The sequence below is a fragment of the Schistocerca gregaria genome, chromosome 1, assembly GCF_023897955.1.
Source record: "Schistocerca gregaria isolate iqSchGreg1 chromosome 1, iqSchGreg1.2, whole genome shotgun sequence".
Taxonomy (NCBI): domain Eukaryota; kingdom Metazoa; phylum Arthropoda; class Insecta; order Orthoptera; family Acrididae; genus Schistocerca; species Schistocerca gregaria.
Genome location: NC_064920.1, coordinates 842,680,358 through 842,697,965, shown reverse-complemented (window position 1 = coordinate 842,697,965; position 17,608 = coordinate 842,680,358). Strand labels below are relative to the sequence as shown.

Below are 17,608 nucleotides of genomic sequence, written 5' to 3'. Positions count from 1 at the left end.
TTCGGGCACCATAAAAGAATGCTCAGAAAGATTATTTCTGTGGCACCAATGAACAAAGTCGTATCGTATCTCAAACGGCGTAGTGTCGCTGTAAAACAGTATTTTCGGGAACTCACTCTGTCCCAGTCACCTAGATAAAAAATTGGTTATTCTTACCAGTGTTGTTCTCGAATGAAGGAGATTATACACTTACAGCTGACGACTCTTGAGAATATAAAAAATCGCAGTTTCCAATGTATGTACACTACATGAATCGTAGCCAGTACGCCAAAGGACTCAATACGAAAAGTGTTACTCAAGAAAGAGTCACCGAATGCCTCAGAATCTTTCAGGAAGGCAACACAACTTCGCAGTATTCAGTTTAGGATTAAATATCAACTCAACTGCTTGGCTATGGTTATCAGAAGCAGACAGTGTGCGTCATCGTTCAGTGTAAGGTAGACTAACAGTAACCAGAAAAGAGTCGATATCTGTTCCAAACTGCATGGCAAAATCGAACTGTTTCTGCAAGACAGCTGCTGACTCAGGAACTGTAGTTTCTGACAAACTGTGTATCAACGACGCAGAGCAGTTGGTCTGTTCGCAAGACGGCAAGCCGTGTGTGTCTGCTTTACTCGCGGTGGAGCAGCGATGGATCCAACATCGTGAATGGACCAGCCATGGATGGGGGTACGAGTTCTTCGTACTTGAGAGGTCGGAACAATTTTCATGGTATAATTGAATGGAAAAAATGTACATTTCAGAAGTCTGTTTCGGTGCTAGGGTGGAGTGGTGGGGTGTTGGTGAGCAGAAATGATCGGAGTCCCACTTGCACGTCGGTTGTTTGATGAATACCATGCAGCTCTTCATGGACGATAATGACAGAATGCATCCAGCAGGAGAACTGCGAGAATCCTGTGGATTGACTTGTCACCGAGATCTTCGGATCTCAGGGAATAATATTATGGGATGGACTGGAGCCGGGAAATTGTTGTAGCCCACGCTAACCATAAACACGTTTTTCTCAACTCTACGTGCGACTGTTGAACTTAACGATACCGAACGTACCCGTGTTACGTCATAACGAGCAAACACGTTTAAAACAGATGGCTGACAGTACTTGAATCTGGATGACATCGGAAGTTCACGGAAGCTTTTTGCAGATGATGCTGTGGTGTATCGAGAGGTTGCAACAATGGAAAATTGTACTGAAATGCAGGAGGATCTGCAGCGAATTGACGCATGGTGCAGGGAATGGCAATTGAATCTCAATGTAGACAAGTGTAATGTGATTCGAATACATAGAAAGATAGGTCCCTTATCATTTAGCTACAAAATAGCAGGTCAGCAACTGGAAGCAGTTAATTCCATAAATTATCTGGGAGTACGCATTAGGAGTGATTTAAAATGGAATGATCATATAAAGTTGATCGTCGGTAAAGCAGATGCCAGACTGAGATTCATTGGAAGAATCCTAAGGAAATGCAATCCGACAACAAAGGAAGTAGGTTACAGTACGCTTGTTCGCCCAATGCTTGAATACTGCTCAGCAGTGTGGGATCAGCACCAGGTAGGGTTGATAGAAGAGATAGAGAAGATCCAACGGAGAGCAGCGCGCTTCGTTACAGGATCATTTAGTAATTGCCAAAGCGTTACGGAGATGATAGATAAACTCCAGTGGAAGACTCTGCAGGAGAGACGCTCAGTAGCTCGGTACGGGCTTTTGTTAAAGTTTCGAGAACATACCTTCACCGAAGAGTCAAGCAGTATACTGCTCCCTCCTACGTATGTCTCGCGAAGAGACCATGAGGATAAAATCAGAGAGATTAGAGCCCACACAGAAGCATACCGACAATCCTTCTTTCCACGTACAATACGAGACTGGAATAGAAGGGAGAACCGATAGAGGTACTCAGGGTACCCTCCGCCACACACCGTCAGGTGGCTTGCGGAGTATGGATGTAGATGTAGATATATTAGTTTTTAGAATGGAGGTAATTGTGACAGCCTGACCTTTGGCGTAGCTCACGTCCAGATTATGTTGTAAGATGACAGTTTGATTGCACGAAGGCGAAACCGGCAAACTCAACGGCATGACTATGAAAATTACTGTAATTCTCACCACTGTACGTATTTTTTTCGTATTGCTCTGAGTTGGAGCACAGGAAAATAGATGGAATACATCGTTTCAATTGTTTCCGTTGTTGTACTACAGGCATATATTGCCAGACAAGGCATATCGTATCAGTTGTAAACCCAGCAGCTCACACCTAATCTGAATGGCTGTGATAGACACGAATTATGCTCTTGGCTTTGGATGCCAAGTCGGTACAGGGTACTAATGTCTGCCCTCCATAATATGAACGTCGAGTATTTTTTGTACAAAATTTTCATGCCCAATAGGAAAGGATCTGACGACAACGAACTTTCTTTCTCTTTAAGTCTCAGTTCAGTTTGGGTTGAAGTATTGGCCTACTAGTGGGATGACCTTGCGGAGATGTGTATCGTCTTACAGGAGTGTATTATCCAGAGACGGCTAGGGAGAACGTAAGACGTTATTATTTGCGGAACGAAAGACGTGACATCGGCTATTGTGAGTAATTCGGCTGTTCCAAGCCGTCGAAGATTTTAACTGCTCTGCACCACGATAATTGCACAACCTGAAGTGTTTCTTCCAAGTATTCCATGAGCTGTATTTGAATTTAATGTCAACGTTTAACATGCTGAAAGGTGAGTTCACGGCTTCTTACGTTCACAGCAGATACAAAGATTTTTTCGGCATGCTGTGTTACCGGACCAATCGTCCGTTGAGCATAAGGTGGATTTTGGTGTTTAGTGACAACCGTTTATTAACCAGTACGGACTCATATAAACTTCAAAAATCTGCAACTGAACTTCTCAGGCTACTGTATGGTGCATTTCTGTTTGCGTCCTCATACCTATGTTCAAAGTTTGGCTTACATTACAGGCGTATGATCAATTAGTGTTCCACTGACAATGGGGCCCTTAGTGCTACAGCTCGTCTAAGCAAAACATGGAGCACGTAATTCTAGAAGACCAGACAGAGAACCGAACGCCTTTCCTTCCCAATGCGGATCCATGAAAGATCCGTTCAGTGTCACAACGAATACAGGCTATTGTCGTCATTGTTTCGCTATTAATCAGGCATATTGTTTTGATTTATTAGTTTGCGGCTTGACTGGCTGGGACACCCCGAAGGGCCGGTTCAACTACCTCATTAGAAAGGTTTTTCCTTGCCCTCGCGAGGTGTGAGATTTGTGTTATGTCTATTTGTTGAATGCAGGTACCTGTAATGGGTGTCTGTAGCATGGTATCCCGTGTGTGCTTTTGTTTCATGACAGAAGGGAGAGGTTGAAACCAGGGGCCGCAACATAGCCCACACCACGCTAGCAGCACCTAGAGAGCCCACGGGCTTGACGTCCTCATGTGACGAACGAATCACCATCGAAAGTGTCACATGTCCTCACTTCATAAGGCACTGCGATCAGGTTTGGAATTTAATCGAGGACATTGGCACAAAACCTGGTTATTAACAACTTTACGCCACCACCTCTCCTCCCCTTGCAGCCCAAATACTGGTGGTGAAAATTTTTTCCACCACCAGGATTCGAACCGCCTTACCTCTGAATTGAGCATCACATAATACGTATGCATTACTGACCTGTGGTCCAGAACTTCGCAGTTAACTTTTAAGAGGCTGTTGAGTATACCTTCTGAGAATTTTGGTGTAAGGGACGCACGGTCTCGCTATAGAATAATAATGTAATCATGATTTATTCGGCTTGTTGTCCCAGTCATAATCGTTTCTATGAAAATATGTTCATAAAACTGAATAAGTCTATAATACATAATCACCTAAACGCACAACACAGGTCAAATAACAGCGAAACACCCTCAGACGAAACAAACACGAGACAGAATCGAGAAGTTCTGGGGGCGAAGGATAAAGTGGCCATTATGTCAGCTTAAAGTGCCGAGAGTGAACGGAATAGGTTTCTTTCCAAACAAGCATCACTGCGCGTACCGCCGACATTTGCAAGGTTGTGCACTATTTTACGTGCGATACAGGTACAAAGGTAACTGGTGCAGGAAACCAAACGAAATGCTATAACTCTGCAACAGGCTGCCGAGAACCGTTTGCCGTTTTTCTCTTGTACGAAAACACACAGTAGGTATTCCTGAACAATCTCTGAAGGTTTTTCGGTGGAGTTCTCACGAAGGAAAGGAAAATCATATTCAGCTTCTGATCTGATACAAAGTATAGTTGAAACGTTCCTTTGGAAAAATTATACAAGACTGTGCTTAAACTGACACACAATATATTTTAGCGCAACGCAATCTGACTTTTAAAAATCCCTACGAAAGAATGGCCCTGACTAACATTAACCTATACGTATCACAAATTACTTACATCACCAAAAATCTTCGTTACTCGAACTACTGCAATACAGCGAGCGCCACTACTGCCAGCTAAATAAAAGATACAAACTACGGAAGGCACTAACTACTGATAAGCATAGTTAGCGAACGAAAGATTTTAATAGAGAACAAACAATGTATTTACCTTAATAGTCATAATATATACAGTAGTTCATGACATCCGTTCTTACAAATTTCAAAACTCCGCCATTTCTCTCCTCACATCCACCACTGCTGGCAGCTCGCCTTCAACTGCGCAACGCTACGCGCCATTAAGAGCCAACTGCCCAACGCTACAATGGCGAGTATTACAACAATGCCAACCAGCCACAGACTGCACACAGCACAGCCAGTGATTTTCATACAGAGGTGCTGTTACAAATAAAAAAACCTAAACAGCCTACTTGCATAGTGACATAGTACAGTGTAGTGATGTATAGTAAAATGTAGTCTAGCATTATAAAATACAACATCCGTGGTGTAGCAATGGGGTATGGTACAACAGAGCAGTAGCATGTGTCTTCTGGACTCCGGATGAGCATATATCTGTACGCTAGATGGCCACAAAGGGTAGTGTGCAATTTAATGTAAATCGAACATAAGTAAATAAAGAAATGTTCTTTAGGATGCTTTAAACCGTGCTGATTGGCGATGTTAATGTAAAAATCAAACACAAAAGCAAAATATATAACCTGCGTAATTAGCCTACTAACGTATTAACCACTTAGGTTCAATTATCACGTTTCTCTCGTAACGAGAAACAATATTTTACATTATTACAGCGCTTTGGTAATTTTATGAGTCCACAATTTTTTACTCAATTAAACTGTCATTTGGCTTCACAAGGCTCCGAAAATAAGACGAGAGTACCTTTCTTAATAACTAGGAATACCATCTATTTATAAGAAATCTTCGTGCATAATAGAACCAATTTGAATAAAATTTCTTTTGTCTAGAGCAGTTCCTACTCAACGCATGTTCTGCGCGTGATCCCTGAGAATGGCTATTCCTCCACGCATATGAATTTTGTAGGGTGTTCGGGGTATCCTGTCTTCTTACGTTTCCGTCTGGTTCTTCTGGCAACAGTTCTAACATTTTTCATCGTGTTGTGTCGTTTAGTGACGTTTTCCCACTCTCTTCTACCCACAGGGATTTACTCCCATTGGTGTTCGAGAATATGTCGGAGAGCAAAGCAGGTTTAAGCACCTGTACGTAAATGTTAATACGTATTCGCTACATATTTAACTTGTCTACAGACATTGCCTTCAGGCATCTGTAATGATAGATTAACTAAAAAGAACTCTCTGCCGTGAGACCGACGTGTATAGCAGACGCCTGAGAATAATCTGATAATGGAGGTGACCGGATAACATCACGTTGGCCGAAAGAGGCAAGGGTAATCATAAAGTAATCCAGCAGTCAATGTGCGCTAAATTGAATTACAGAGATTGCAGTGTTTTCTGTTACCAATATTGTTAAGCAACCTGAAATACCACTTAAACAGTTAAGAAACAGACCTGTAAGTCTGTACGACAAATGTTCTCCAAGCAGGTTCTTATTCTTATGGGAACAAAATCTGAATAACTCTAACACACTTCCATGGTTATCTTCTACATCTGCATGGATACTCTGCAAATCACATTTAAGTGCCTGGCAGAGGGTAACTTTTGCAGGTAGCTACACCTTCCAGCTACCTCTCTGCACGGTCGCCGCTCCGACTTACACATTTTTCGTAGTGTTGTACCATCTTTCCTAACCCAAGTCATAGAAGGCAGCCGCCTGTGCTTTCCGCCAATTCTCTGTCCTCCTCTCCAGCCAATTTCCTGTGCGAAGATGTCTTCTTAGTCAGCGGTTCATGTGAGCAGAGATGAGACTCAGCGGGAGCCAATTATGGGCTGTATTGTGGGTGACCAAACACTCCCCACGGAGAACGCTGCACGAGCATCTTCATTGTCCCTGCAGAGTGCGCTAGAGAACGTCGTGAAAAAATATATTCATAACAGTAATGGTATGTGGGCTGCTTGACATCCGGCGTAATGTCTAACCAGGCGCTAACACGTGGCGGGAGACACCCTTACCTAGATATCTTCACGTGTTCGCTGTGTGCTCAGAACTGAAAAGAGCCACGGGACGCGATCGAAGGATATGCTAGAGACTCTGCCCAACACATCTATGCTCCGCTTTATCGGATTTTTACTGTCGTTTCCATTTGGCGCCCGATCGGACCTTACTTTCCGGACAGCCCTCATATTTCTGTCGACAAGAATGAGGTTGAATTATGGTCACTAGCTAAATGTGTCAGAATGATTTTTTTTTATTAGTCATGCATGCAATAGGTATCCATATGACAGCATGCATACCTAATACATCTCAAAGCGATGCGCATACAAAAACGGGATTTTCCGATTCTCATACCTCGGGTTCTGCAGGTGATAAGATATAGGGCCAAGCGAACTATTTGTATACGCTAGGAACTATTTGTATTCGCTATTTTACAGTGCAGGGTCAAAATATGAATATTACACATTTCTCCAGCTCTTGGAAAATGCGTTTAGTGTGGTCTACGATGGGCTTGATGGGGCTTATGGAGGCACCATGGGCGCACCAGTGGACCAAAACCCTGTCGCAGATTCCAAGACCGCTATGCACAGGGATTCCAAGAAGATTAGGCACAGCAAATGGAGGAAATTTTTACGATATATTCCAGTGATCCAGATATCTTTATCCATTTCCAAGACACCGAGGTTCGAAGTTACCTACTTCAACACGTAAAATCTAGTCTTAGACGAAATCAAAATAATAAATAACCGCAACAAATTGCTCAAACCTTAACAACGTATGTTCTAGGCGTTTATCTAAAAGAGAAATATGACCGTTTTCAAAAATTCTTACCTGTTATCGAGAAACACCCCAAACACTTGTTTTTTTGGGTACCAAAACCCAGCCGTGGGTTCCAAGTGATAATGAGAGACAGAGTATCTGAGAATGGCAACGAGGAGGAGAGAGAGTGTGTGTTACTGAGAAGAGGCAGCGACAATAAGTAGGAAGGAATGATAAATTAGCAGTAAGAAAGAGCCAGAGAGAGAATGACAGTGAGAGGAGACAATAGCAGTTGAACAGAAGAAAGGGGATTATGGCTGTCAGACAGAAGACACCGACAGAGAGACACAAAGAGATAACGACAATATTTGTGTTGAATGAGTGAGTGGAAAAGTGCAACTGGGAATGGATGGGTATGAGGGACTTACAGTGAGGGGCTAGTGGTGTGAGTGAGTTACTGTTAGGGGTGCTTGTGGGAATGAAAGGTGTGTTACATGTTAAAAAATGGCCGAATATGTTAGTATGCCAAACTTTTTGGGCAAATTTTTGAAGGTTCAGAGAAAGGTAGAAAGAGACAGCTGGTACCCCACTTTTCAGTCTAAGTCTTTTAAGAGCAACATCTTCGCATCTTTTGTGCTCTGACAGAGCATCATTCCGCTGGTTTATTACTGTTTATGTTCTTTATCGTGAGAAACCATTTATAGCATAAATGTATAATAGCGGTATTAAGAAAACATTCTGTCAACAGAGGATCGAAAATCGACCGCATCAAAGGTGCTAGTTTAAACATTTCCGAAACAATTTTCTTGAAGTATGTAATAAAGAATTCTGTATATTAGAAATGTCTTCATAGCTTGAGCTGTTACACATCTGTAGTATTCATCCCCTTGACACGATGCAGAAGATATTGTAAATACTTATGTTAATCGTTCTGATAAAAGAAATGAGTTTGGACATAACAATGCTGCTGTAGGCAGTGTACCATGTACAATTTCTCCCCAGATTCACGTGGAATCAGAAGCACGTTGCATCTTGGCGTTGTCGCATATAGACAGCAATGGCTGAAATGAACAGTACAGTAAGCGCCAGAATAAAAAAAATCTTAGGCCTATCCCTGAACTTATTGAACTATAGTCAGAAACCCAACTGCTCAAAATACAGTGTGAACCATGTGAACCTGGAGTAATTTAATGAATCATAACATTTGAAGCAATAATGGGACACATTTGCAGATTTGGGAGATGAAAACAGAGAACTGGCGGATTACGGACATACATATGTTGGCAGTGCTCTCCCCCAGTATCGATATAGAACTGTTCTCGTTTCACTATATTCCGCGACGCTCTGTGAAGTATAACTCACCAGTTTCGTTTATTTCCTGTGTTATGGGTCCCATGTAGCTTCGCTGCCGTGCGAGTTCTATTGTTGTACATCGGACTTTCTAGATACCCTCACCCAGGGTGGGTTAGGACCCAATGAAATAGTTCAGGTTTATATCGATCACCCTGTATTGAGCAACTGAAGAGAAATAACGTGCGACCACACACACACACACACACACACACACACACACACACACACACACACACACACACACACTGGCAGAAATAATATCGCAGAAGTAATATCTACAAATTTTTTAATTGATATCATTATGCAGTGTGATCTCTCGGGTTTTATCAAAAATATTCAAATGTGCGTGAAATTTTATGGGACTTAACTGCTAAGGTCATCAGTCCCTAAGCTTACACAGTACTTAACCTAAATTATCGTAAGCACAAACACACACACCCATGCCCGAGGGAGGACTCGAAACTCAGCCGGGACCATGACTGTAGCGCCCCAGACCGCTCGGCTAACCCCGCGCGGCTCAGGTTTTATCGGTGTCATTGATTAATAATGTGCTTTCGGGTGTTTCGCCAAGGTGTTCATTCCATTTCACGCACTATATTTTGACAACCGACGCAGTTGTCTTATTCAAGTGCTGTTTTCTTGTGTGAACTCTTCGGATGACATAGATCAACAATACGGCTAAACATCCGACAGCACGTTATTAATTGTTCAAAGTATCGGTAACATTCGATACGTTAATGTCTTTTACAGGGCTCTCAGGATTTCACAGTTCATGGACAACGTAATAGATGATGTTCTCAGTTGCCACTTGCTATCGTGCAAAATGAAGCTATGCGCTGAATGATGAGTAAAAGTAACGAACAGTAACCGCGACGTATCGTAATCACTTCCTTCCCACTACTTTCGACCGAAGCGCACCAGATTACTCTTTTCCGTCGCCCATCCCTCAGAGAAGAAGGGGTAAACACTCGCGAATCGAGGTGCTGTCCGCGAAGACGCCGACGTGCAGTCACTCACCACTCTGTCGTCGACGTAGAGGTGGCTGCGGGGCGCGGACGAGGCGGCGGCGAGCATCGCCAGCAGCAGCAGGAGGGGCAGCAGCAGCGGCGGGGAGCCGGTGGCGGCGCCGGCGCCGGCCGCGCGCCGCATGGCACTCGTCGCCGTCGCCGTCGCGGACTCTGCAGCCAGGGTGCGCGCCGCGATCCGCTCTCTCCGGCGGCTCCGCACCGACTGCCGGCCCGCCCCGCCGCCGCGTCCGGCGCCGCCCGCCGCGCCTCTGGCGGCCTCGAGTGCAACCACCGCTTCCGATCGCTATCGGCTCAGTAGGCGCCTTACTACTTTTCTCCTCCCCTTCTCGCTGAACACTGTGCGTTGTGCAGCGATCACGTCTATCCAGAAATCCAAGTCGTCGATCTACGATACGTGTACGCCACTATTTGCTATACACAGTTCTTAAGCCGAGCTGTGTCAACCGTGAAGGGATTCCCTGATGTTTATCTCGTCCTTCACCTTTCAATAGCTATCTGATTGCTGCTGATGTTTGTCATCAAACTGATTCCTTACTTAACTCTTTCTTTCATCGTTGTTCAGACGGGCTTCTGTGGAGGCCACGATGTGAATACTGTCATTATAGCCTGCCCTCTAACAATCTATCTAAACTCATATTTACAATATACACTGGTGTACAAAACATAACGAGGAAAGTAGCTTTCGCTTGATTTGTCACTGCCAAGTAACACAGCTCGATGAAACTTGGGCCATGTGTAGAAATAACTGCTGCAATACAGAATAAAAGGCAACTGAAAGAAACACGCAGTGAGACGAACTAAAAATACAATAAATGCACTGAAGTCATTGCGATTTCATATGGCGAGTGGCCGGAACACGTAATGCATTCAGAAACATTGCCTAACATGATCATTTTGGTACTCCAGTGTTATGGAATGCCGGCCGTAGTGGTCGAGAGGTTCTAGGCGCCACAGTCTGGAACCGCGTGACCACTACTATCGCAGGTCCGAATCCTGCCTCGGGCATGGATGTGTGTGATGTCCTTGGGTTAGTTAGGTTTAATTAGTTCTAAGTTCTAGGGGACTGATGACCTCAGAAGTTAAGTCCCATAGTGCTCAGAGCCATTTGAATCGGTTTTTTTTTTTTTTTTTTTTTTTTTTTTTTTAAGTGAAATAGGATGGCATTATGTTGCACTTGCATGCTGACCTCCAAACACTAGGTATCTGCAGAGGTTCGAAGCGTTTTTGTTTCCCATGTTGGATTTCCGGTTGCCATAGATTTATTTATCGACTATCATTATTTATTTATAGTTAGCTGTTGCTATTTGTGTTTAAATATTTTCCTTCTAACATTTGGAGATAGCGAGGTGATCTATGGAACCTAGAAAATGAAGTGTAAAGTGGACAAACCGGAATATTCCTGATATTTTCTTGTTTTTGATGTGAATAGAGGGGTGACAAGTAGAAAAATTTGCGCCGTGAGTGAAAATAATGTCATTGGACAGAGCATGGCAAGGAAAGTTTTCTCGTTTTAAGGAGGATCTTTTTGACGTTAGTGACTCTCTACGTTCAGGAAGACCATAAGGATTTGATGAAGATTGCTTAAATGTATTAATCCAAAGTGATCCACGTCAGAAACTGTGATTAAAAACAAAATGGTTCAAATGGCTCTAATCACTATGGGACTTAACATCTGAGGTCATCAGTCCCCTAGACTTAGAACTACTTAAACCTAACTAACCTATGGTCATCACGCACATCCATGCCCGATGCAGGATTCGAACCTGCGACTGTAGCAGTAGCGCGGTTCCGGAGAGAAGCGCCTAGAACCGCTCCGCCACAGCGGCCGTCAATATGTGATGATCTGTGACCATTTCACCATAATGTGACATTGCCCTGCAGTGGGGAAGGTGCAACAATCGGGTGTGTGGATTCCGCATGCACTAAGGCAAACTCACAAAAATCGGCGGGTGGCCACATTTGCATCTCTCCTTGCTCGTCATCAATTGGCTCGTGAACAACACCGACCATTCCCGTCCTGTATCGTAACTGGTGACGAGAAGTGGTGTCGTTAGGCTAAAATAAAGAAAAGAAAGTAATGGTTGATCCCAAAAAGGCAGCAACTGCCCGTACAAAGACCTGCGCACATCCACAAAAGACACCGTATGCATGTCTCGGAACACCAACAGTTAATTTCTTTTCCCAAAATTTCTATCGTAAAACATCACGAAATATGCGATTCTGATTTTTTGTTCGTTAAAGGTACCGGCGCGAAGTACCGATGCGTACTGTCACAAATCAAGCACCGGATGCAGATGTGGAAATGTAACGATACTCAGTAACCATTGTAATTATAGCGAAGTATATCTCCCAGTTAACATATAAATCAGTAATATTTCATAAACGGTTCGACGGGTCAGAAATGGGTTTCTGACTCATGACAGCTTACAGATAACTACTATCCTGTCGTATTATTAGTACTCTCAACTTATTTATTGTGATAATGAAGTGTAAATGTCTTTTTAATCGAACGGTGTACCTTGTATGAAAAGAGATTGGATGGTATTTGTAAAGAGTGTACAGGAATACAGCTGTTGTTCCGGTTCGAAATGAAACTTCTCCCGAAACAGCTGGGTGATGAGAGGAAAGTTAATGTAGAAGCCACTGGTAATGTCCCCTGCATAACAACGTAAAAATGACATATCAAAGTTAATGTAGAAGCCACTGGTAATGTCCCCTGCATAACAACGTAAAAATGACATATCAAAGATAAAACCGATTATTTTATAGAAGTGGCTCACTCAAAACGTTAAGAAGAGTTATATCATTATGCTTACCAGGTAAGGAATTATGTAAAATACCTTTACAAAAATGTTATCATCAATAATTCTGAAGACAAAAGGAACATACTAGTCCCCTGGATGATATCATCCTTCGAAAACCTTATTCAGATATTTCGAACCATCTAGTAAATATTACTGACCTTGATACAAGTACAGTCTACTTCACATGAATGCCAATCAGGATATTTCTCTTAACAATTATGTCACCTTCATGGTAACCATATTTCAAATTACGAGAATATAAAGGTTTGTGCTGTGTGGTAGGGTGGTGGATAGAATTTTTTATCACTCGATCAGTCCTACATATTTTCGTGGAACTTTTTAAAAAGTCATTTCCGAGAGTGTTGAATAGAGAGTCCGTGTCGGACTTCGAGTGGAGCAGTCAATTAATGTACATTTGAGTCTTTCTTGATATACATTCCCTTAGTAGTGTAATCTTGGCTGGTAGCAAAGGAGGAGCTGGGATCTGGCGAAATCATCATGAACCCAGTGGGTTAGAGGGTGGGTTTTGGGTCCGAACCTAATGCTTTTTCTTATTTTTACTGTTGTTAGTTGTAGGGAAACCTGCAATGTGTATTGGATGCTGCTGACAGCGTCCGCTAGGCTTGCTCAAAGTGGTTCCCACGACGTCAGGTACTTTCCCAGTACAGATGGAAATAATACTGCACGAACTCCTGGCAAGAGGCAACGCGTTTCAGAGAAATGCTTTTAGTGAGAAAAGGGGATGACCAAAAATACTGTTTGCGGTTTCTGTCAAAAACGGATCATAATAGATGCATATTTAATACATACTCTGTTAATCACAGTGAAGCGTGACAAGAGAGTGCTGTGAATATGTGATGCTGCAGTTTCTTTCCATTCCGAGCAAATATGGAGTGCAGGAAGAATGGTTGTTTAAATACCTCTCTGTAACTTCAAATTATTCTGATCTTGTCTTTGCGATCACTGCAAGAGCGGTACGTGAGGAGCTAAAATCTATTCCTAGATCCTTAACTTAATACAGGACCTTGAAACTGTGTAAGTTGGCATTCACGCAATAATTTGCGCTTATCTCCAAGTGACTGCCAGTTCAGGCTATTCAGCATTTGCATGAAGCTCTCCCAAGAGTCAAACAAACCCGTGATTATTCGTGCTGCTTTCTTTTTCTACGTTCATTATCCCTGTTTGGTCTATCTGGATCGGGTCCCACTCGCTTGAGCGATATTCTGAGATGGGGTACACAAGCATTTTATAAGAAGTCTCCGTTGTATACTGACTGGATTTTGTCAGTATACTGCTACTGAATCTAATTCTAACAGTTTCTTTACCTACGATTGAGACTACAACATATTTCCATTTCGCATACGTACAAATTGTTACATCCAGGCTTTCATAATAATTGACTGATTCTATTTGTGACTCACTGATATTGTAGTCTTAGAACACGACTTTTCTGTACGTTATGAAGTGCACAGCTCTACGTTTCTGTACATTTAAAGCATGTTGCTAATAACATGCACCTTTATGAAGTCTTATCTATTTGGACATACACTCTAAGAACAGACTCTCTCTCTCACTCTCTCTCTCTCTCTCTCTCTCTCTCTCTCTCTCTCTCTCTCTCTCTCACACACACACACACACACACACACATACACACACACACACACACACACACACACACACAACCACACACACACACTCAAAGACGTATCACGAAGGAATTATCCGAATGGAGCGGAGATCGGTAGATGTGATGTGTACGTATTGTCAAACAAATTATTACTATTTCAGAAAAATTAGATGATTTATTCAAGAGAAAGAGTATCACAAATTGAACAAGCCAATAACGCGTTGGTCCATCTCCGGCTCTCACGCAATCAGTTTTTCGTCTTGATATTGACTGTAGAGTTGTTGGATGTCCTGAGGGCTATCGTGCCAAATTCTGCCCAACTGGAGCGTTCGATCGTCAAATTCCCAAGCTGTCTGGAAGGCCCTCCCCGTAACGGCGCAAACGTTCTTAATCGGGGAGAATTCCGGCGACTTCGCTGACCAAGGAAGAAAGTAAAAACTTTCGCCATGTGCGAGAGGAAATTACCTTTCTGAAATGAAGGCTAGGATGAGTAGCCCTGAAGGGCAACAAAACGGAACGTAGAATATCGTCGACGTGCCGCTGTTCAAATGGTTCAAATTGCTCTTTATGAACGACTGTGCTGATAAACCTCTTACGTTATTTGATTTTCAAACAGCTGAGCAGAAGTGAACGTACTCAGACATTTCTCACTTTACTTATTCTGATCATCACTAAATTGACACACAATATTTTCAGCGCAACGCAATCTGACTTTCAGTAATCCGTACAAAAGAATGGCCCTGACTAACAACAACCAACACCTTTCATGAATCACTTACCTCACAAAAATCTTCGTTATTAGAACTACTGCAACACAGCGAGCGCCAATACTGCCAGCTAAATAAAAGATTCTAACTACTAAAGGCACTAACTACTGATAGGCATAGTTAACGACTGAAAGATTTTGATAGAGAACAAACAATGTATTTACGTTAATAGTGTTCAAAAGGGTGTTTCAAAAATGACCGGTATATTTGAAACGGCAATAAAAACTAAACGAGCAGCGATAGAAATACACCGTTTGTTGCAATATGCTTGGGACAACAGTCCATTTTCAGGCAGACAAACTTTCGAAATTACAGTACTTACAATTGTCAACAACAGATGGCGCTGCGGTCTGGGAAACTCTATAGTACGATATTTTCTACACATCCACCATGCGTAGCAATAATATGGCGTAGTCTCTGAATGAAATTACCCGAAACCTTTGACAACGTGTCTGGCGGAATGGCTTCACATGCAGATGAGATGTACTGCTTCAGCTATTCAATTGTTTCTGGATTCTGGCGGTACACCTGGTCTTTCAAGTGTCCCCACAGAAAGAAGTCACAGGGGTTCATGTCTGGCGAATAGGGAGACCAATCCACACCGCCTCCTGTATGTTTCGGATAGCCCAAAGCAATCACACGATCATCGAAATATTCCTTCAGGAAATTAAAGATGTGGCCGGGCACCATCTTGCATAAACCACGAGGTGTTCGCAGTGTCGTCTAAGGCAGTTTGTACCCCCACATATTCACGAAGAATGTCCAGATAGCGTGATGCAGTAATCGTTTCGGATCTGAAAAATGGGCCAATGATTCCTTTGGAAGAAATGGCGGCCCAGACGAGTACTTTTTGAGGATGCAGGGACGATGGGACTGCAACATGGGGCTTTTCGGTTCCCCATATGCGCCAGTTCTGTTTATTGACGAAGCCGTCCAGGTAAAAATAAGCTTCGTCAGTGAACCAAATGCTGCCCACATGCATATCGCCGTCATCAATCCTGTGCACTATATCGTTAGCGAATGTCTCTCGTGCAGCAATGGTAGCGGCGCTGAGGGGTTGCCGCATTTGAATTTTGTATGGATAGAGGTGTAAATTCTGGCGCATGAGACGATACGTGGACGTTGGCGTCATTTGGACCGCAGCTGCAACACGGCGAACGGAAACCCGAGGCTGCTGTTGGATCACCTGCTGCACTAGCTGCGCGTTGCCCTCTGTGGTTGCCGTATGCGGTCGCCCTACCTTTCCAGCACGTTCATCCGTCACGTTCCAAGTCCGTTGAAATTTTTCAAACAGATCCTTTATTGTATCGCTTTTCGGTCCTTTGGTTACATTAAACCTCCGTTGAAAACTTCGTCTTGTTGCAATAACACTGTGTTCTAGGCGGTGGAATTCCAACACCAGAAAAATCCTCTGTTCTAAGGAATAAACCATGTTGTTCACAGCACACTTGCACGTTGTGAACAGCACACGCTTACAGCAGAAAGACGACGTACAGAATGGCGCACCCACAGACTGCGTTGTCTTCTATATCTTTCACATCACTTGCAGCGCCATCTGTTGTTGAAAATTGTAACTACTGTAATTTCGAAAGTTTGTCCGCCTGAAAATGCACTGTTGTCCCAAGCATACTGCAACAAACGGTGTATTTCTATCGCTGCTCGTTTAGTTTTTATTGCCGTTTCAAATATACCGGTCATTTTTGAAACACCCTGTATCAGTTCATGTAATCCAGTATTACAAATTTACTCTTTCTGGCAGACACACCTCCAGATCTTCCGCTCTTAAAATTCTGCCATCTCTCTCCCTACATCCACCACTGCTGGCGGCTCACCTCCAACTGCGCAACGCTACGCCAACTGCCCAACACTACAATAACGACTATTTCAACAATGCCCACCAGCCACAGACTGCACATAGCACATCAAGTGATTTTCATACAGAGCGCTAGGTGACGTTACCAACATAAAAACCTAAGCAGCCTACTTACAACACATCCATGCCCGAGGCAGGATTCGAATCTGTGACCGTAGCGGTCGCGCGGTTCCAGACTGAAGCGCCTAGAACCGCTCGGCCACATCGGCGGGCGTGCCGCTGTTCTGTAAGGATGCCGCAGATGACAACCAATGTGTTCCTGCTATGAAAAGGAATGGCATTATAGACCATCACTCCTAGTTCTCGGGCACTATGGCAGGCGACAGTCAGGTTGATATCCTCCTACTGCTGTCCGGGGTGCCTCCAGACAGTTCTTAGCTGACCATTGGGCCTCAGCTCGAAGCAGGACTGATCACTGAAGACAGTTCAACTCCTGTCATTGAGATTCCAGGCAAAAGACGTCCGGACAGGCGTGACATACCAACCTGACTGCTGCCCGCCGTACGACCCAACAGTCAAGAGTGATGGTTTGCAGTGCCACTTCTTTTCATAGCAGGACCCCTTCGCTCGTTATCCATGGTAGTGTTACAGCACAACGGTACGTCGACGATATTCTACGCCCCATTATGATGCCCTTCAGGGCAAGCCATCCTGGAATTACATTTCAACAAGATAATGTCCTCCCGCACACGGCTAGGGTTTCTACTACTTGTCTTCATGCTTGCCAAGCCCTGCCTTGTCCAGCAAGGTCACCAGATCTCTCTCCACTTGAGAACGTTTGGTGCACTATGGGCGGACCCCACCAACCATTTCAGGATTCTGATGATCTAACGTGCCAATTCTAATAACTCTATCAGTCAATAACAAGCAGGGAAACTGCTTGCATAAAGGCTAGATATGGACCAAGGCGTTACTGA

At 43.5% G+C, this 17,608-nt stretch overlaps 1 protein-coding gene across 2 annotated transcripts in view; it reads right to left on the bottom strand.

The window, feature by feature from the left end:
• Positions 1-17,608, bottom strand: part of LOC126272445 (matrix metalloproteinase-2-like) — an 884,734-nt gene that overhangs the window by 803,600 nt on the left and 63,526 nt on the right. Inside the window, exon 1 of one of the 2 annotated variants that reach the window (XM_049975323.1) lies at positions 9,610-9,818. The exons of the other annotated variant lie outside the window; for it this stretch is intronic. Within the exon in view, the coding sequence (XP_049831280.1) occupies positions 9,610-9,741 (132 nt within the window). The 5' untranslated portion in view covers positions 9,742-9,818. Of the gene's footprint in view, positions 1-9,609; positions 9,819-17,608 lie in introns of those variants that run through there. 2 annotated transcript variants of the gene reach the window in all.